Genomic DNA, 22,756 nt, shown 5'->3' with positions numbered 1-22,756 from the left:
TTACCACAGGCAAACCGACTGCAGATCTGCAATTGAGAAACTGATGAAAGGAGAGTTTTCAAGCTGAGGCTCATTCTTTTAATCCTCCCTCGCTCTTATGGGTCCCCCCCATCTCCAGTTGGGATGTAATTTTAAGCACAGATGGATTAACTGGTTCCATTGTCTGTAGACGTCATTGGACTATGGCACTGTTAATCCGTACAGCAGCATGTCTAATTATCATTACAAAGTGTCTGAGGGAACTATAAAGACCAGCAGGGCATCTTCTCACAAGCAATTAACATAAATTGATAAATGAGTAATTTGAATCCGCTCAAGGCGCTCACATATGAATAAAATCAGAAAGGACGGCTTCTTGTTTCCGCTACTTCTTTCACTTAGTCTGGAAGGGCAGAAAACATGAGATATATTCTAGACTTAGTGATGGGGAAAATGAACTCATGCAGTGGAAGGAATGCACGGTTCAGAGACTTCATTAATGCAAAACAAATGACTTGTGATTGACAACCAGTCACAAGCAAGTAGTATTAACTTATTTCAGCATAGTTAGAAGCACAAACTTGGTGAAAGGCTATTAGAACATTATGTCAGACAATTAATACTACTTCAAAAGCAAGAGAAGTTTCTTTTCATTAGCCTGCTACTTTAAAATTCATGAAAGATGCAGAAGAAAGGAAAAGGAAGAAGACTGAATAGTTGTACAGGTTCCAAAAACTCAAATGTCACAAAAAGCAGGAGGCAAAACAAAGGTAACTTAGATCAAGTAGCATACAATACCCACGATCAATAGATAATAAATCTTTCCCAAACTCCCTGGTCTTTCTTGCAACAAAGGTTTTGATATAATATATGGGTGCAGGGAATGAAAAGCCATTCTGTTACAAAATAAGCTGCTGTTAATTCTACCTCCTCTAAAATCTGAGTGAGCCAAGTCAAATAAGTTTGAGCAACAATATTAGGTATCAAAACAGAATTAGATATCAAAAAATTCTCAAGTTTATTTTAAATCGACCAAAGCAATAAGAAATGAAAGCTGGTTATACACACTGTAGGAGGTAGACCTGGAAGGCCACGTACCCCGATGATGGCATTTAGTTCAGCCATGGTCACTTGTTTGGCACGTTCTACTGCTTGGGCGACTTGCTGCTGATGCTATTTAAAAAAAAAAAAAATTAAAATTTGTGTTATCAAGCTGTTGAACAGCTATACCAGCTTCTCCTCTTACCACCCCATAAAAATCGAGACCAGAAACATTTGCAGTATGCACAGAAAGTTTTTGTACAGAAATTTGCACAATAAGACAGAAGCCCAGGTTATCTATTATAGGTCATCTTATGCCATTTGTTACTCATTGTTTAAGAGTGAGGCAAAAGTCATAAAGGTAACAAACGTTGAAAACTTTTGAAGAGAATATCTTCTAGGAACTAAATCATTAGTTTCCAACTGAGATGAGAAGGTTCTGACAACTTTAAACTAGTGTCTGTTTTATAAGTCATTTATAACTCCTGCATCTAATATAATGAACACAGTGGAGGTATCAACAAAAAGATGAGGCAGCTTCCTACATTTAATCTAACAAGAGCATCAACTAGTCTAATCCAAAGCAGATTCCAAAACTGAACAGAAGTAGTCTTTAATGTGCTACAGTTGTAGTCAAGCAATGTTTTATACCCTTGAACAACATTTTGTATTTGAGTTACCGTGTGTTACCTACCCAAAAATAATATCTGAATATTTTTGTATTGAAGGCCAACATTCTTATTTACACAGAACTTAACACTTGACTATTAAGTAGAACTTAGCATTGTCATTAAAAATGAAAACAAAAAATTGTTTTGTTATTTTATAGTTTTTCCTGAAGAGAATTAATTTGAGGTTGAGCTATTGTCACCAGTTTTTCAGTTTAAACTCAGATGTTAGACCAAATTAGTAAGGGGGGGTTTGCACACTTCAGCTATAACAGATGTTCCTCACACTTGAGCATTGTGATAAAATTAACATCTTAAAACTAGCTAATTTGCAAACAGAGAAGCAACATAATTGCACTTTAACAGCTGAACAGTTTTACTTACTTCCTGAGACAAAAACGGGATGACTTGTGCACAAATAGTATTCAATCTCTTGGCGATTTCTGTCTATAGAAAAAAAAAAGTAACTATTTTGGTTTAAACATGGATGAGGTATGTTATCATATATCAGCTACTTTATAGGGTCATATATTAAGTACAAGCACTGTAAAAATTCATAAAGATGTCTAGTGAAAGTATAAATGATTACTAATAGGTCCCTAATCAGGCCACTGACCTAGTTCATTACTCTCGGACATCTGCTATGTCTCAAGTACCTAATCTCTATATACATTTAAGAAAAAAATCTGGTCTTTATAAGTCATTAACAAGTAAAGGATTTGTTCAAATCCAACACAAGCTAAAACCTTTTAAAAGGCAGATTTATTACTCAATTTACCAAGTTGCACAGAACAGTGTTCTATGAAAATGGCGTGTGAAGTGAATATCCTTTCATGTGATTTTTATCAGGTGCTGTAAGTTTAGACAATGCTTTTAGAGAGCAAGATGTATTGCCTGCCATGAAGAATTTACAATTTAAAAGTCAAGAAAAAAAAGAACACAACAGTTCAAATAATGGAGAGGATGGAAAAGATACAGCAGGAAGGATTACTGAAGAGGTGCATATGAAAGAGGAGAGGGTGCTTGGCAGGTAAGTAGAGGCAGGCAGCATGACAGAAGGGCATGAAGAATGTGACATGGACAAAAGGAGCAGAAAGCAACAGAGGACTGAGAGCTGAAAGAAATAATAATAGACATGGAGGTAGGAAAAAAATTTACAGGACCTTGAAAATGAAGACTGAGAAGGTGGTAAAAGAAGCAGCTAATGAAGAAACTGATCTAATAGAGAAGGGACAGTGAAGACAGATTAGGAAGTTTTGAGACAGCAAGATAGAATCAGGAGTGTATATGAAATATCGAAGAGACAGGTGCAAGACAGGGCAGAGATATTGATTTGGGAAACATCCATTTAGGAACAATTGAAATAATGGAGCAGATGAAGGAGGGAACAGAACCCTGAGGGCAAACATACAAGGGGCATGGCAAGGATAAGGAATCACTGAAGCAGTGGATAACTTATCAGAACAAGATTACAGAATTGTAAAAACCAAAGGAGAAACAGCAGAGGAGAAAATGATCAGTATCATTGAAGACAGTAGAGTTCAGAGCTTAAGAGGCAAATCTCAAATACTTCATTATCAATTTTGCAAGACTTCCATTAAAATGGAAAAGGGAAAGGATGTTTTTACCTTCCTTCTCAGACACAGCACAGTCTAGAGTTGAGCATATGCCGCTCCCCTACCCCATCCCCCACCCCCCCCGCTGGGGGACCAGGAACTCCCAAATTCTACTCCCAACTGTCATTGACATTCATCTTTTTTATTTACAGAATTTAAGACATTTATACCTCTCCACACACCTATTAATTATACAATAAGTGTCCTCCAACTTGCAGCAAGTCAGTATCAGAAGAACCCAGATCCCCATCTGTCTGTTGATAGCAAGGATTCCCCATCCATTTACCTGAAGTCAAATTCCAATATTATGGTGAATAGAGGAACTCTTACTCAAAGATCTTAGCTGCAGTTCACAGCTGAAGATTCTGCTGTGAGTCAATCACTGAACCTCCCCCTCACCCAACCACCCTAATGATCCTAGGAGATTTTCTGCCCAATTCTGCTCTTTGCACCACCCAGGAAGCACAAGAGACGTGGAAGCCACCTGCAAGTCCCTGCTGGAGATTCCCTGGGTGTACGGTAGTGCCCAACGGGTGCAGAACTGGTAGAATTGTCTGAATGCTCCCCTCTCCACAACCCTTGGCAGGGAGGCTGGAGAAGGGGAATGCACTGAGCTTAGCATCCTAGGGAACTATAGCCAGCTGATGCAAGTTAAAGTAGTCCCAGGGCCCTATAGCCTGCATCAGAGCTGAAGCAGAGAATCAGGGACCAGCAGGCAGTTACTTGATAGCTGTTCCACTGAAGACTAGCACAAGCAGTAGTATTCCCTTAACGTGAATTTTTTTTAAAGGAGGCAGGCAATTCCCTTTCCTCGGAGGAGGAAGGGGTGGCTGCTTCTCTTGTCATCCTGTGGAATGGGAAGGAAAGGTAAGTGCCCAGAAACAGCTTTTTTATTTAAATAAATGTTGGCGGGGGGAGTGGAGATAATTTTGTTTGCATTCTTAGTCCAGAAGGGCAGAGTCTGACTGGAGCCTTCAGTGATAGTGCAATCCAAATAAAAAATGAATAGCAACAGTAATATACGAAAGTTATGTGTCTGTAGCAGGTTTAAAAATGATCAAGCTATTGTTGGCCAGTTTGTGCATTATGTGCATTTTACGTAAGTGTTAGTTGCATACGTGGTTACCAAAACTCTCTCTTTTCAGGATGTTCCCCACACACTTGCCCCTCCTGAGATGGAGATCTGCCAGCAATTAGGATGCCAGTAGACTGCTGTGTAATGGGCTTGCATCCCCATGAGAGAGGAGTGGTAATATATAGTTCCTGATCGAATGAATGACCTAATTAAAATTAGGTCATGAGTCCTTTGTTTTCAGGATGGGAGGAGATGAGTTCTCGTTTCAGGTGAAAAGCAGTTTTGGTCAGAAGAGTAAGTCTGGGGTTCTCAAACTGGGGGGGGGGGTCACGAGCTGTCAGCCTCCACCCCAAACCCCGCTTTGCAGCCAGCATTTGTGATGGGGTTAAATATATAAAAAAGGGTTTTTAATTTATAAGGGGTGGGGGGGGGGTCGCACTCAGAGGCTTGCTATGTGAAAGGGGTCACCAGTACAAAAGTTTGAGAACTACTGGTCTAAGTTCTCTGGCCTGTAATCCTTTACTGTAACTGATTAGAGATTTTGCTTTTTTGGGTTAATTATGTGTTTTTTAAAGCAAGTTTTCTAAAATATTTGGTGTTTTATGGCAGTCTCACACTTTGAGGTTTGGGCCTTCTGTGCATATACAGGAATTAAAGAAATTGAATGAAAAATGGTTCAAAGTCAGTAAAGCAAGACAACAGGACTGCTGATAACTTTTTGGTTCCAAGTAGTTCTCCATGAAATTTAACATTCTCATGGAATTTTCAGATTTCTTTTCTCTAAAAAACCACTAAATGGGTCAGACAAATGTGAATCTCTTGATACTGGGGGAAAATAATCCGCCTTCTGACCTTACATCACTGAAGTGTTTCTATTATTTCTGAAGTCTTTGAGAATTAGTTTAGATCTAATCTGTATTTCAGAATTTGTGGAACTTTGTAAATATCTTATAGTTCAATCAAATAAAAGTTACGAGAGATTTGTGACATGAAAAAAAAATCAATAAAAGGTTTTTGGGGTTTTTTTTAAATGCACTGCTTCCACTGTTCCCCTCAACTCTTAATTCTTGATGTCACCTTTTACTGTACATTGAAAGGTTAGTTGTTAAAACATGAGACAAGGTAGGTGAGGTAGTATCTTTTATTGGACCAATTTCTTCATGTTAAAAATGGGAACTTACTACTTCAAAGGGGCACCATCAATTTGAAAATCTCATTTTCATTTTATGACACTGGCCCTAGTATTGTAAAAATTAACATTTATTACTACAGCTGAAAAAGAAATGTCTAATTTTCAACTTTACGTTCATAGGATTAAACTATGGATAGACAGCACCACTGCCAATCACATGCTAGCATAAGAGCAGCACCCAGGGACTGTTCTGGTGATGCACACACCTACATATTTCCCAAGGCCCTGCAAAAGTGTCTACTAGAATAACCACAACAGCAAACCTGAAACCAAAGAGTCAGCATATGAACATGTGCACTGAGACGAAGGGGAGTGAAGAGATATCTGTTCTTGGTCTCATCCAAAAGTCCCTTCTGAACCTAAACAATGGGGAAGCAAAACCCTTAACATTGTCTGGGTATGGTTTGGGGTTTGTTTTTGTTTTTTTTAAGTTCACACCCCTACAAACCCACCCTTTGCTACTGAAGACCCTAGCAATCATAATTTATAAGTCTTCTGTGAGCCCATTAGTGGTCTTTTGAGGCCCCTCCCTCCCATCTTCCCTCAACTCCTATGGACATGCCCCAAATACAGTATTAAGCAAAGTAGGTATTTTGGTAGGGATAATGGAACAGTAGGCTGATGACCCCATTTATTGTTCATTTCACCAAAATGCCTGGAAATTGTTTTAGATCAGGGAACTAAAGGATGAATAGTTAATCCAGTTATGTAATATCATGCACAATCTAGCTTGCCTTCGCTGCCTATTGTATCACCTTTGCAACAAGGTTCATGAAAAAGTTGACTCCATATCTATAGTGAAATTCTCAAGGGCTGATAAATCAAAACCGATTTTCACCAGAATATGCCAAGTTTCAAGAGCTTACTAACATAGGAAAAAACAAGTTTCACCCATCACAGATTTCACCATCCTCTCAAATCAAACAAAACTTTGTTTTTAAAATGTATCTTCAGGAACATATAAAGCTTGGAAAGTTTAAGCTTGAAAGATTAAAATGACTAAACCATGTAACACATATATTGATGAGAAATAAATAGTCATCATGTACATCTAGCCACAACATTCACAATTCCTACAATATCCATAAATACCACAATATTTAACATATACATTTACGTATACATATAAATATACGTAACGTATACGTTTTTCTATTTTGACATTATTGTAACAATGATTCTCTATTCAGACTCATGTACCAAATGAGTAATTTTCCTTTGCACCTGCCTGTAGGGACCTTTTAAAATACAGAAAGTTAGAAATTTCAGTTCAGAGAAAGAGATTGTTCAAGTATCCACCAAAAATCCATTAACAGCTAAATTGATCTATTAAAGGGATTATTTAATATCCAAACTGTCAGTTTCCTCTCTCAAACACTGGAAGCATGACTAGTGACCACAGTACACTTAACTTCGCCCCGGCTCCTCTGAAGTCTTCCTTCCCCAAGGGTTTAAAAAAAAAAAAAAAATTTCCCATGAACTTAGGCTACCTAGAAGTATACAAGTAATGAGTTAGTTCAGTTTCTATATATTCACCTCCACCACGTTATTACCTTGTAAAGAATATTAGTTGCTCATTTAGCAATCCAGGAAAGAACACGAGTGTATTCTGTGTTCCAATACAATTGCCAATTGTAAACATTTCAAATGCAGATCCAGGGAGGACTACAGCCATTTAAATCCACTATTGCAAGAACAAACTCACATCACAATTCTCCAAGAAAGAAATATGCTTGGAAACCAGAACTCAAATCCTTTAAGAGAGTCTGAATGGTTTAGCTAATCATGACGTAAGTCACCAATTTTTGAGGCTTATAAAGATATATATTTATATTTAGTCATCTGGCAGTTGCTAAAAGTGTTCTTTTAACAGTTTCTTGGGGGAAGTCTCCCATTTGATGCAGCTATCCTCAGATTGTTTTAACTGCCCTATGTAAGCCTGAAGACCAACAATGAGGGGTAAAAAAATTCATGCAGAAAGCTACTTGTGCAGAGACATGAACACTAATGGCCCATGTTCTCTTTGGCTCACTGGCAAAGCAGACTGCACAGGCCTGCATTGCATGTGAAATCTCTTGTATCTGTATGGCAGCTCTTAGCAGAACATCTAAAGTGCCCTTAATTGTTTATGTTCTTAATGCAGAGCCTCTTGAATACATTCATTTTTAATAGCAGGCTTGAGTGTGGGGCCTATCAAAGAATGACAAAGCAACTCCATTCATTGGTTCTTGCTGTTGCAATGATGGTCTTTTGATTTATTTGCAAATGACAAGCTTGTCAGACCCCTGATTCAAAGTGCTGCCCTTCTTTTTGAAGCATCATTAAAATTAATATGAAGGAATTCAGCTGCATTTTGCAAAGTGGAGCTGAGCCTGCAGTGTTGTCTTCATATAATTTTTTTGCCTTGGTTCCTTCTAATTAATGACAAATATTTTGACCTAACTGTTGCTAAGCATAAGTGTTTGTATTTTTAATGTGTCATTTTGCTATAGTTGCATTCTTGACATAAATGACAAAAAACAAAGCAGCCATGCTTATTCCTGTATAAGATTCTGTCATACAGATCTTTTTAAGCACTTAATAAAGCAGTGTTTGTACCCATACAACAGTATTTATTTATTCCATATTGTACAAGGATGTTTAATACTAATAAAATTTTTCACAAATGTCTGATCCAGCGGATGATTCTGTACTCTAAAATACAACCTGCAAACAATATTTCTTGTTTTTAAAAAGCATAATATACAAGCCCATGCTGAAACCAACCATTTCTTTTGGAAGCTGCTAGTTTTTGCTTTGGAGGTGAGAAAGGAAAAAGCGCAATGTAATCTTAAAAGACATCACCCCCATATCAGGCCTTAGCTACACAAGAAAAATACTTCAAGTTCTCACCATTACCACCACTAGCTCATCTTTCCTAGTAATGTTAGAAGAAGCCCTAGGATAGAGGGCACACCAGGCATTTTGAATCAGTGTTACATAAGTCTCCTCTGACTGGGGCAAGTCAACATATAGTATAAGGCAAGTGAACTTTTTACACTAGGGCACCCAACATAGGTAACACTGTAGGAACTAACCATATGTTAATAATGCAATAATTTTATTTATTAAGAGTATTCTACAAGTATAGACAGGGCGTAAGTGTCCTTAGCAACAAGGATCCATGAAAACCACCTCTAGCCCTGTAAATGATATATCAGATCTCAACCAACTTTATCTTAAATCATATATTTGGAATATTTAATAAGACGTGTTAAATATTGTCATTCAATACCATTATTGGTTTTCAAAAGACACCTCAAAACTTAGAGCCCAAATTGAAAAATAAAAAAACATTAGCAGCATATCATGTAGAAACACTGTGGTTAGTGTACTTTGGGGGCAGACTTCTCTTTTCACATAGATCTGAAAATAGCACTCTGTAGGTCACAAAACTAGATCAAGATATGAAAGCATTCAGTCTGATTCTGGTGTATGTTAAGCTTGTGAGAGCAGGATTTTGCATGCCACATTTGTGGCCTTTTAACCGCCTTCTAATTATTCAGTTTTCTATGCCACATTTCATATCCATTTTAGAATGCAATGATAATGTGGAGGTCAGTTTAAGAGGAGTAATAGGAATAAATATCCAAATCTCAGTCAGTCTTCTTATAATTTAAAAAGTAAATTCTTTGCCAAAGGTGCTAGAGTCTAAAATATAAAAACCTGATATTCAAAAAACACTTGTCTTTGCTTTAAAATGAACCTACAGTCCACATTAAAATAAAAGATCGCTACAACTACAGATGTTCTGCACCTTTTCCAAGGACAAAAAGAAAAGGAGTACTTGTGGCACCTTAGAGACTAACCAATTTATTTGAGCATAAGCTTTCGTGAGCTACAACTCACTTCATCAGATGCTGTAGCTCACGAAAGCTTATGCTCAAATAAATTGGTTAGCCTCTAAAGGTGCCACAAGTACTCCTTTTCTTTTTGCAGATACAGACTAACACGGCTGTTACTCTGCAACTTTTCCAAGGACATCTGTGATTCGAACAAGTTTGCGTACTATACATGAAGTCTCTCCAGACATAAAGTTGGGCAGGTGGCAGAAAAATAAAGTTATTCATAGAAAGTGTTGCAAGATGACCATTTGCAAGACTCCCACTGACTTCACTGGGACCAGGACTTGACCCTTAGTGTGGCTCATCAAGAGCATACTCTTATGTATTCTTTGTAAATCATGAAATAGCAAAAATAATCTTTTACAGGAATTACTAGATTAAACCCACTTTAGAGTAACTAGTCACTAATATATTTCAACTGTTACACCAGAATTCTATTGTAGGACAAAAGCAGCTTTAAAAAAGTAAAAACAAAAAAGCATGTGAAATGCAGACATACAAGTGATAAAATCTAAAAGAAGAAAACTGGTCCTATTGTGTCAAGTTTTTTCCCGTTAGACCAAAGCTAATTAATTACATTTAGAAGTGGCCTTAAAAATAAATTTAGTGACTAATCAAGTTATCCAAATTTATCCTGTTTATAAAAGGCATCCTAGTATGTGACAAGGTTGGAACTAGTATCTTAAAGAAAAAAACCACACACAGACACACACACAAGGACAAAAATTATAGACTGTCAATTCAAGTTTACAACAGCATTAGAAACTAAATTTAAGTACTCTGCCTTCATTTGCACTTCCCCACATGGAAGGCCAATCACAGCACTGAACTTCTGGATGAAGGAAAGTACTTCCAGCCATTTATACTGTGTAACCCTAACCCACCAGGGAATAAAGGTCAATGTTGCACTCTTGGTCATTACTGAATCATTTGAGATGATCTGTGGAGAGGATGAGATGAAAATCGAAGGATGTGAGAATGTTGCAAATGGCTTGACCTCAGACCAATTTTCATCTCCATCTGTCTAACAGACGTGGATAAAAGCTCTTTATGGGACTCACTTGACTGTTTTAAATCCATGCTGGAAACCAGGAATCAGTTAAACATTGCATTAATAATAAAAAAAATAGTTTCACACATCACAATTCTGTTTATAAATTGTATTCTTCATCAGTCGAAGTTCAGAGGTATGTATTTTCTCATATTCCTGCAGCATTGCTGAAAAAGCAACACAGTACACATAGTGAAGCTTTTATGCTTTTCAAAAAATCAAGATCCTAAAAAACAAAAAATGTGTTCATAACTCGTAAGTCCCACCACCACCACCACAAAGAGGCACTTCCAAACTTCTTAGTTTCCAGTATGCCTGCTAAAAAATTGTTATTTAAAGACACTAAAAAATGCTAGTTGCAAATCATTTTTTTTTAATATAACAAGCTGAAAACTTAAATCATTTGAGGCTTTTTAATATTTAAGTTTAACACTCTATGAACTCTGCTGTTCATAAGCATTATTGAATTCAGGTTGAGCACTGAGATAAGCATATATTATTAATAACCATTTATTTACAACTAATACAGGCCCTTGTTTTGGCAATGGCTGCAAAAAGAAAAAAACATGAAGACAACATGCCATTTAAAAGTTGAGGCCCCCACAGTATATCAATGTCAAACAACAGCGTGTCAAGCTAAGATTCAATTCAGGTAAGTGCCACTGCCAAATTTTCTTGTTCCCAGACGTGCTTTAAGATTATTTTATTGCTTAAAATTTAATTTGTTCCAACTCGCGTCTCCATGACAACGTTGGCTAACCCTGCAAATCATTTGGGTAATTGGATATCTTATCTTTCTATTGCTCTCAAATCGAATGATTCTGCTAGAATTGTAACAGCCAATCAAATTTACAGGCCCCCTGAGTAATAGACTCAGAAAAGTAGCCACATTCATCTCCTCTTTACAGCCATATTAACCAGTATACGACAAACTGCAGAAGTCGGCTTTTAAACTATATTTTAACATTATAAACACTGTCATTACTAATATTCTCAACAGGAGGGATGAGGTTTTACACTCTATGAAAGAGAAACTAATAAGCAGCAAAGGGTACTCGTTTCAAATAAAAGGAACAATTCCTGTATTTGGGGCAAAACCCAACAGTTTAACATGACAGCTAGTAAATGTTGCTCCGCCTCTGCCCCAGGTTTGTATCTGTGCTCACTTTAAATCACAAGGTCAGGCAGCCACAAGATTATGAGAGTAAACCTGGGAAGATGACATCCTCACATTTGCTTTAATGATTCCCCACTGAAAATGTAGGGTGCACGTAGTTTGTTTGGGAAGTAAAAATATCAGGATCTCTATTAAAGTCTCAAAGCATACTATGTATGTTTCACAATGCAGAAATTTACATTTTTGATTCGAGACCCTAGGCTACATTTTTCTGAAGCCTCTCAGATGTCAGTTTAAGCTATAGAAAGGCCAAAATATTCCAAAGTGTATATATATATATATATGATGCACAAGTCAACTGTTATATTTATCAGATGTGGGTTTGGACTTCATTCAACTTTAAAGTACAGTCACTGGATACATTTCACTTTTCCAATTCCAATTTTCTCTGTAATAGCGCAGTGAGCTGCTCTGCAGCAGCTATTGACCAAGCACTGTAAACAACTGCCCATCCCACTTTCAGCTGTAAATGCTGTTGAACCCAGGCCAACTGGCAGGAATGAGGAACACTTCAGCATCTTGACAACAGCCTTTCGCACATCTTTAGTATGTCAGGCCTCTTTTTAAATTATGCTTAACAGAAGGACACTTATCACCACATCTCCCTTCTAATCCAAATTTTCATCATGCCCCACTTCATGAATTCTCACTTAACACTCAGGACTTATGCACATTCACAGAGGCCCGTAACTAGCCTTTCAGTTCCACTGTTTTGTTTCAATATCTAGCCTCGAATACACACGGAATTTTTCTTAGCCCTCATAACTGAATAGATGTAAAAGGAAGCTTCGCCTCTGGTCAACTGTTTATCACCAAATTCTCTTCTTGAAGCACCAATTCCACCTAGTTGTCACTGTCCCCTCCTAGGAACAAGAGCATCTCCAAAGCCATCCAACATGCATCCAACTTAAAAGTGCAAAGAACACTTTTAAGAACCACAAACAGTCCCCCCCTCCAAAAAAAAAAAAAGGGGGGGGGGGGAATACAGTATCTCCTTCAGCTAGATGCTGGTGCTGCAGTTAGAATCTCTACTTTCTATACAGCATTTGATTCCCGTTGATGCTGGTCCTTTACATTAAGGCCCTTCCTTTATAGGAATTAAAAGGACCAAGAACTGACATTTTACTTCCATCTGCCTTCTCCCTCTTGGACATCTTGTAACTACTTTAAATCTTACCCATTTTACACTGATTGTAGCCAGTTCTAAATAGCCTGTCATCTTTAGTAACTCTTTCATGTCTACCCTATGCTTATCATAGAATCACAGGACGGGAAGGGACCTCGAGAGGTCATCTAGTCCAGTCCCCTGCACTCATGGCAGGACTAAGTATTATCTAGACCATCCCTGATAGGTGTTTGTCTTGACAAGTAGACTTGGCCCTTATACCAATCTACATAGTCATACCCCCACACATGCACCAATGTGCACGAATGCCCTCTGAAGCTTCTATAGAAATTTCCTGTATCAGGAAGTAGCAATAAAAAAACCCAGAAGTGTTGCACAGCTGGGGAGGCCTCAGAGTTTTTCAAGTTAGATCATGAACTCTTTAGGCCAAATAAGCACTTTTATGGTACCTAGAACAATAAGTTTTGGATCTTGATCGAGGAGGCCCTTTGGGTGCTATCAAAATCCAAATAAAAGATTAGAATGCTGGTGCAATTTGGATTTCAGTGGAATAACTCAGACACAAAGTCATCAGATTTGAGGATCAAGAGAAGGAGCTGCTTGGAGTTAGCGTAACATAAGGAAAAATTCACACTCATACCACAGAAACCGGAATAGCCATCCCCATGTACATCAAAGTATAAAAGTAACACACAGAAAGTCTTTACTGAAAGGTATGTACATTAATTATGCAACTTTTATACATTTACACAGCAGAATGACAATATATTACCAAGGACTGTTGCAAATTTAATAACCAATTACATTTAAAGAATAAGGATTTTCGGGCATTATTAATGGTACCAAGAAAGAAGCTAAGTGAAATGTTTACACTGGCCATGTTCCTTTAACAAGAGTTAAATCTTTCAGTTTAGCATTGATTTTGAATCTACTAAAATCCACCTGTTTCTACACTGATACCAATAGGTCATGCATGTGAATGTTGCCTTAAGCTACTGCAGACATAAGACTCCATGAGCAAGAGCGGCAGTATTGCGAACAGTTTACCACATGGAGAATACCTGAAATCTTCCATATTCTATTTTACAGAACTACTCAAGCTAACTAATTTCCATCATTTCTTTTAATTAAGCTAAAAATAAAACCTTAATGGGATCTACTACAGGGCAGAGTACAACGTTTGGGTTTATCAGAAGATAAGCACTTCTAAAACTATTTTAGAACTAGGCAGACTTAAGCAGATTGTGTAAAACCCAAAGCTTCAGTTATAGATGCCCTTTCCTTATCCTGACCTCCCAATAGCTGGGTTTTTTTCATCTCATGTGCGTAATACCTGATCAAGATGCAGCTAAACAAACAGACCCATTCTGCTCCCCTTCTCCTGAACGGAAAGCTATCTTTTTGTTTTCACTCACTAATCCATAGAAGCTTTTCACATGGCACAAATAGAGGTAGCAGCATTTTGTTCTCTAAATCAATTTTCTCCTCAGCTATCAACTAGATGTTCCGGCACAGAGAAAGAACAGTCCTTCCCTTCTAATTCAAAAATCCATACTGCCATTGCCCTTGCAAACTGCTAAACAAGCAGTATCGGCAATTCACTTGTGTTCTGTAATATATTTACTGCAAATCCCAATGGCTTGCCTCCTAAAGCAGTTTTCTATTGTGTCTATTCTTGTCAATACACTGACTGGTCACCTTACTTGTAAGTTACTTTGACCAACTGTTTATCCAAGACATCAAAAAGCTGCAAGAGGAACAAAATCATCAGTTGGGAAAAAACTCAGTTTGCAGCCCAATATCTTTAGCAGCTTAATTACTACTTTGCCAAAGATGTTTTGTTTTGAAACACCTACCAGAAAAGTACAGGCCACATTCCAGGATATAACACAGGCATATCCCTGGTAAAAATTTTGTTTTACAATTTAGTTATTAACACCAGTTTACTTATGTTTGCAAGGAAATTGATGAATCGAAGTACAGGTAAAGCTGTGATTAGTTCTGTTTGTGTCAATGAAGGCTTGCTGCATTTTCTTGAAGTTTGCTTAGGTGTTCTTTTTTAAAAAAAATAAAAGTTTCTCTTTTACTAACAAATGGATTGCTGAATTCTTAAAACGTTGTCTAAATCAATTTTTTCCCTGAATTGTCAGCTATAAAAATTAAAGTTACAGCACACTTACAATTGAAAATCAAATGGCTCATTTTTAAAGAGACACCAACTTGAAAACAAAACAATTTTCAGTTTCTTCTGCTTCCAAATGCACTGCTGATAAGGGAGACAAGCCCCATGGAAAGCTTGCTACCATCACATTGTTAACTCCGTACAGTATTCCAATTCCCACAGGCTGCGTCTGTATTTAAACTGTAACCTCTCTGAGACAGGGACCATCTGTTTGTTTCATGTTTGTACAGCGCCAAGTGCCATGGGGTCCTGGTCCACGATTCCTTGGTGCTAAATTTATCTGAAGAATAATAATAAAGTACCCATTTGTTTAACTTGTGTTTAAATCTGGTCCAGCTGCCGAGACTAAAAGGATTGCAGTAATGGTGTCTGACAAAGTGGCAAGCTACCTACTTAGAAACGGATGAAGACTACCAGTTCATTTAGCACAGTCCACTGAATAACTGACAGATAGTAACTACATCATTGACCTGGGCAAGCCAATGACCAAGAGGTGAAATGTTCTGTCTCATTACCAATCCTCTCAGCTTTCTAGTACCCAGAGCTCAGATTGGGTATACAATGATGACTGCGCTCATTTAGAAATGTTGATGGTTCTTTTATATATTAATCATATTTGTAAAGTAAATACGACATTTTGAGAGGGGAAGAAAGTCATTATGATCCTATCTTGATGTTTCCTTTAAGACACAAACAGATTCTGTGTATCTTAAATTTCCAATAGTTAACAAAGCCACTTAATGTCGTCACTAAACAGCATCAAAATCTTTAGGAAAAATTCATAAAAGTATTGACTCCAATAATTAAAGTGCAATTAAGAAAAAAAGGCAAAAAATTAAATTTATCTTTAAAACCCTTTCAACAATATCACCATCCTATTAAAGAGCTGCAGAGAGCCAAGTTAGCCTCTTAATTCTCCTCTATTTAACCCAGTCCTGGAGATAGTGATGTTCTAACGAGATAGTAAAAGACTTGGGTCTTGAATAAAAAAGTGATTTCACATGACAGACTGAACTAAGTGGACTTTTAACTCTTGTACTATTGGTTAGTGTATATGCAGTTAAGGGTTTTATTATATTGCAAGAAGAAAGGCAACAAACCAAGGAAAGTGGAAAGACACATTTGCCTGAAGGCAGGTCAAAGATCACAACTCAGAGACCCACTTGTCAATTTTAGGATGGCAGAAACTCACCACACACTGTAGTAGTTGATATAACTTTGTCAGTGGCTTCAAAAGTGATGGCTCTCTCTTTGGCTGCCTGCCACTGAAAAAAAGCTAATCTTACACCTAAACAATTTGGACATTAAACACACAGGAAGCTTTATCTCCTGACTTATTCCAGAAGACGACAGACATGGCTGATGAAAATAAAGAGACATTGCTCTAATACCCGATGACAGCAGCCCTTCAAATATAATATGGCTATTAACACCCGACAGACAGTATGCCTCGGCGCCAGCAGCTGCAGTGCATCCATTGCTGGCCATGGATGCCACAATAGGAAAGAATTGAGAATGAAAGTTAAGATTAAAAAAAAAAAATAAAAATAAAATGCCTCCCCGTCATTGGAATGTAATGTCCTAAACAGTATAAAATCTACATGCAATTCAAGTCAATATATCCTGAACATCTTCTCACCTCTACTACACACATCCAAACACTAGTTGAGAACAATTCTATAGGGGTTTTTTTGTTTTGATTTATTAAATTTTGTTTTGTGTTTCTTCATTTCTATTTATTTTAATGTGGATACCTATAAAACAGCATAAAAACCTATATTAAACAATGTAAGGAGTCTAATGTAAGTGTACCAAAGCTAGTTCATGCCAAAAACAAGAAAGGAAGCTACAAACTGAACAGTGAGGATAAATATATTTAACAGACACTGCTCACTAAGCACGGTCCGTGCTCCAAGGCTGAAGTAAGGCAGAAGTCCTGGGAAAGGCATATGTAATTAAAAACTACTGTAATATATATGCACATGGGGCAGAGTAAAGGCTGTGGAGGCAACCTTAACTTTGCCATTTCCTGACCTGCGTGCATCACTTTCTAACTTAAGCATTCTTTTAATGCAGTACATTTTAGAATAGATTTACTTTTTAAAGGGCTGTTTATACCAACATTCAAGCCTTTGTGAATTTATTCCAGACAATTTATTATAAACTCCTGAATTAAAGATAATGGAACTGTTGATACAACATTAACACATAGCTGGTGTGTTACACAGATATTTTTACATGAAAAGGCACGCTATAATTACATCACTTTTTATTTGGGTGACACTTTTATTTTAACACTGGTGCAGCACTTCACTGTGTGAAGTGCCACTGAAGTAGTATAAAAAAAATTCATCAGACCAACACTCTGAAGGGCTTCACACAGAGCAAGGGTAACATCTACACAGGAGACAAGCCTTCAGAACATTAAAGCTTGTTCAATGGAAAGTTTCCCCATCACTGCATTTTTCTGTAACAAAGATGTTGTCAGAAATGACAATTTCTTGTGTCCCCTGATGATGCCTTGCTAGCATTTGGTTATAAGCCATAAAGCAGGAATAATTTCATCCTGTCAGGAGTCTAGCTAATGCCCAGTTTCCCCCTAGAGAGAATTCCTGTCAAACGTAATGAGAGCTCCAAAGGCCCTCTCTACAACATAATGAGCACTTAGGCCATGCTGGTGATCAGCCAGCAAAAAGCATCAATTTGAGGCTGGCTACACCCTAGGGACTAGACGTCACCAGTTTTAATAAGAATTATGATTATTATCTACCAAATGCCTCCATAGTATTTGAAATTTAGAAGGATGTTTTTCAATTTAAGACAATTTATACTGAACTGTAACAGTGCTATTTTGCATCTCTGTAGTTTAGTTCTGAATTTGAGGCTTTAAAGCAGTGGTTCTCAAACTTATGTACTGGTGACCCCTTTCACATAGCAAGCCTCCGAGTGTGACCCCCCTTATAAATTAAAAACACTTTTCAAAATATATTTAACACTATTATAAATGCTGGAGGCAAAGCGGAGTTTGGGATGGAGGCTGACAGCTCATGACCCCCTCCATGTAATAACCTCACAACCTCCTGAGGGGTCCCGACCCACAGTTTGAGAAACCCTGCTTTAAAGATTCTGCACTCAGGTGGAAGATTGGATATGGAAGACATAAGAACCCATTAACATTAAAGCAGCTTATTTTCTTGTCAATTTTCATTTTTTGGATTGCCATGCACGTCCCAAGTTTGTTCTTTCATCCCTAAGATTATGATTAAATAAAAACAGACATTAAAATTCACAATATTAGGCACACCCAAAACATACTACCTTTCCCAGCTGGACTATCGCAGGTTATAATACATTATTTCATTTATTTCAAAAGTTTCTATGCTATATCACCACAGCAAACAAACATTACATACCATTTATATGTAATCATTAAAGCCTGGCAATACACAGAAGCTATGGTCAATGTGGAAATATGAGCTCTGAGGTTCCTTGATTTTGTGGACTTAACTTTAGAGTGACAAAGGTCAACATTTTTAGTGCATTTATACACTAAATGCACGTTCTCATCAACTGTTCCATTATTTTAAATCCATCTACAGGATAGTTACAAGAACTTTTGATCCTATTATAAGTTTATGTAATACTTGTAGCAGAAGAGGTTTGCCTTTAGATATTAATTTTATCATAACTTATCACCATTAAGTTATTTGAAGAAAAGGAGTTTTTTCCACTGAGCCCAAAATAGTTGCCTGAAGTAAAAAACTGACAAGGTTCCAAATTTAAGTTGCAAAAGAAAAAAAGAAAAAAAAATTCATTCAGCTCTAGATCTAATCTGAGCATCACAAATGGTAGCAGAAATCTTCTCCCTACAAAATTCATTGTTACCTCAAAACAAAGTTGTCATATTTCTGTATTAGTCAATACTTCAAATTTAAACAAAATACATCTCCAACGGAGCATGTAAAGCTATACATCTAACTCCACATTACCAAATTTGATATTTTTCAGGGCATGATACTTTAAGAAAAAAATATCAAAGAATTCAGAGTTACAAAAACAGAATTCAGCTCTGAAATATACTTGCTTAATGAAAGTCTTTGAATGTACTGAAGATCTGAAACCTGAACTAATCAATTTCTTTGCTGTGCCCTAGCCGGTCAGCCATGCTCTTTAATTTAATGAAACAAGAGTTTTAGATGAAATAGCACATATACATCAAGAAAGAATTGTATTGTTGCACTTTGAAATGTGTCCAACTGTGCAACTTCATCTAATGATAATTTTTTTTAAGAGGCCATCGATTTCTGAAAGACTTATTGTACCAGTATCTTGATGAAAAAGTGAATGTCAGCACATCTACAGAATACTTACACCCTACCATTAATGCTTTCTTTGGCAGACAATGAGTACTCAATTGAGGGTCCTCTGGGCTGAGCAATCATTTAGCTTTTCTTCTCTTATGAGGTCCTTACTGCCTTGTTCCAGTTCAATACCTCTTTTTATTCACCATTATAGTGGCCATAAGTGTGAATTTTATGGGAACTTGCAAACTCAGGCATAAGAATTTTCCAAGTCACTAATCTTTTCATACTTTTAAATTGCTAGGTTTTCAGCAACTATCAACATACGCTGCAGACGCATAAGAGATTGACTGATTCGACAGATCTAGGGGCTGTACCAAAAAAATCTATTTCCTTATAAACCTTTTAACTCAAGTGTCTTGTTTACAGAGACGAGCCATTTCCTATATATTTATCCACATCTTTCAGAACCAGCACCAACACAACCATTCTGTTCCGCAGACCTTATTTGTCCCGTCATTTTATATTAGGTAGGTGAACAATGTTTACTAGTCACAACTATGAATCAATCCACTCTTTCTGACAAAGTGCACTAATTCAAATATAAATCCAAAAGCTGTGTTTTAGTACCCTAAACACATTACAAGTTGGACTATAAATTTAGTAGTTATGAACTTAGATGAACATCTTACCTGTTTATGCATTTCAATGTTTAATCCATAGGACATTTCATAATACTGCAAATAAAGGAAAGTACAATTTAAAACCAGCATACGACAGTAAAGTAGTAGAAAATATTTGCTGTAATAAACACAAAGGAAAAACAAATCTTTTATACTTACCATCACATAGTGCCTCTGCATTTCTGTCTTTTCACTTGCCAGTTTCTCACATTCCAATTTAAGGCTACAGAAATAAAACAGACACTTTAATGTAAATGTTATGACAGTTGTTTTGACATCTACCTGCCCTATTTGCACTCTGATAGCTTATTAGTCCTTTCCCTTCAATGTAGATACCATAAACTTTAGCCTGGTATAACAGAAAAACTGAATATGAATATAAAGAGTACATAGCATCCAGTAAATCAGATCAGACTCATTTTAAATACATACTAAGTAAGGCTTTAATATCAAAACACTATGCTTAGGGTGATTACCAAAAACTGTCACAACCCCCAGACTATGGTATTGCCTGAATTCACTATAGTTTAAATATGAAGTAAAAAGATCTTTCTAGGTGACAGGAGTTAGCGTACCAGAGTTCAACAACATAACCACAGTAGAAGACTCACCTGCATTTCAGTTCTAAATCTTTACTCCAAGAAGTCTCCTGATTTTGTACTTAGCTATTTTGCCAAAGCCTTGAAGATGTATAGCCTTTGAGCATTATTTAGAATTTGATACGCTTTTTCTTTTTATATACGTATGAGAACAAAAATAAAGTGAGGGAACTGTAGTTTCAAATAACCTGTACCCTTACTACTCCAACAGCTCTAATTAAAACAAAATATTAAATACCGTTTCTTTGTAATATGGACTGGTAACTGACTTTTTTTAATTGAAGAAAATAGTAAACAATCTATCAAAGTGGTTGGTGTGCATGCTCACCTTTTTTATATATAACAGTACACAGTTTAAGTTTTGCCATTTTTAAATATAAGAGCTATCAAAAATAGGCTCCAGAGGCCTTGATAAGTTGGGTTTTATCTGTATAGATAAACACTATATACACACACACACACCCCCCATCATGAAGACCTAATCCAAACTTCAAAAAGAAGGACATTTGTACTTGAAGCCTCCTATTCATCTCTGCTCAGCCACAGGATACAGCTACACACCAAGGAACACGTTCCCTGTTAATGCCAAAAGTACTGTCTATGCAATGAGGGAGAAAATACACCCTTGATATCTGCAGAGACCTCAGCAATAAGCACAAGAACTAGCAACACAGTTCCCAGCTTCAAGGATGGCATGGCAACCATCACTCAAATCTACCAAACCAGTGAAATTCACTTATCTGTGGTAGCACACTAAAATAGTTGTATGCTTTTTTAAAATCCTTATTTGCTCTTTAAATACTGTTTATTTCCATTTTTATATTTTTGCATTAATATTGTAAACAAAAAAGTGCAAACACACTACATGAGAACTAACCGTAACATTTTCTGCTACAGAGTTAGGGTGGATATTCTCTCAGAATACTTTGCATTTATGTAGGTTTTGCACTTAAGGATCCTACCAAAGAGTTAAATTTCACACTCCCACCCTGAACATTTTACAGATGGTCACGAACATAATATTAAGTGACCGAGCTGGGCTTAGAACCTACTGGTCCCAAACTCAGTCACTCTCATTTTCACCACTAGACTCCACTGCTTCCTACTGAACTTCTAGCTCTTATTAAAAGCTTATTTCAACAGTGCCTTGGTACTGGAATGCAGAAACATGAGGACAAAGGCACCCATTGACCTGCTGTTCTGAACACAGCCAGTTACAAAATTCCCAAGAGCAAATATTGACAGTTATTGTGAAGCACTAAAAACCAGACAGAAAAAAGTTCATCTGAACAGCAGCAAAACAGGCTGTGAAAACAATGGCAAGGAAAGAAAAGGAGGAGTAAATGACAGGGTTTAACTGAGACTCCACACGCCACCATCTGGACGCGGATATAAAACACCACTTCTCCCACCAGCGAAAGTGGAGACAAGAAAAAAGAAACACACCCCACTGAACAACACGTTGTGCACTAGCCTGAATCCTCAAACGCAGTATGTGCCTGAGGCCTATGGTGCAGAAAGAATTGGTTATGAACAGAGCATGCTGCACCCACCTGTGATACTGAGCTTGCAGGAACTGAAACTCCTCTTTGATCCGATCCAGAGACTCTGGAATAGTAAATTTAAAAGGCTGACCTGCAGCCTGGTGCGGTGTCTAGAAAGGCCAACAGAGGAAAAAGCAGGCACAAGAAAAGAAAAACGTTTCAATAAAAAACAGTGAGTAAGGCCCTAGGATAGGCATGAAAAATAAGCTACTTATTCCACTGTCTGCACAGCTCACTTGTTAGGAACCATTCCCCAGCACCATGCCACCCTACACTCCAACTGGGGCACCTCCAACAGCAATGGGTCCCACACTCATAAACATCGCACCCCAGAAAAGAGAGGGAGCTTAATTCCAGCACAGGGTACAAAAGGAGAACGCTAGGGAAAGGGGGAAGAGACTTGGGGACCCAACTCACCCCTCAATCCGGTCACTATTACTCACCACCCCTCTCCAAAAAAAAAAAAAAGTTGGTTTTCACTCCACCTCTGGGATATAACTCCACAGGGATGGGCAACAGGATCCACCCCCCCAGCCCATTACACTTGTCGCCACCATACCAGGGAAACTAGTCGGTGCTAACTCCTCCCTGCGGTAAAATCACGTGCGGAGGGAGGGGGGCAGCACATATCCTGTCTC

General features: G+C 37.4%; 1 protein-coding gene across 4 annotated transcripts in view; it reads right to left on the bottom strand.

Annotated features, from left to right (window-relative positions):
* TLE1 (TLE family member 1, transcriptional corepressor) overlaps window positions 1-22,756 on the bottom strand; it is a 92,905-nt gene that overhangs the window by 68,946 nt on the left and 1,203 nt on the right. The window contains exons 2-6 of one of the 4 annotated variants that reach the window (XM_075128688.1): window positions 22,128-22,228; window positions 20,135-20,198; window positions 19,985-20,029; window positions 2,073-2,135; window positions 1,048-1,152 (exon numbers count right to left, since the gene is read on the bottom strand). In XM_075128688.1, coding sequence (XP_074984789.1) covers window positions 1,048-1,152; window positions 2,073-2,135; window positions 19,985-20,029; window positions 20,135-20,198; window positions 22,128-22,228 — 378 coding nt within the window. Of the gene's footprint in view, window positions 1-1,047; window positions 1,153-2,072; window positions 2,136-19,984; window positions 20,030-20,134; window positions 20,199-20,586; window positions 20,720-22,127; window positions 22,229-22,756 lie in introns of those variants that run through there. The other 3 variants (XM_075128689.1, XM_075128691.1, XM_075128690.1) reach the window with 3 other exon arrangements.

This window comes from Caretta caretta, chromosome 5 (assembly GCF_965140235.1).
Source record: "Caretta caretta isolate rCarCar2 chromosome 5, rCarCar1.hap1, whole genome shotgun sequence".
Classification (NCBI taxonomy): domain Eukaryota; kingdom Metazoa; phylum Chordata; order Testudines; family Cheloniidae; genus Caretta; species Caretta caretta.
Note: the sequence above shows the minus strand (reverse complement) of the source record. Positions and strands in the feature narration are given on the sequence as shown.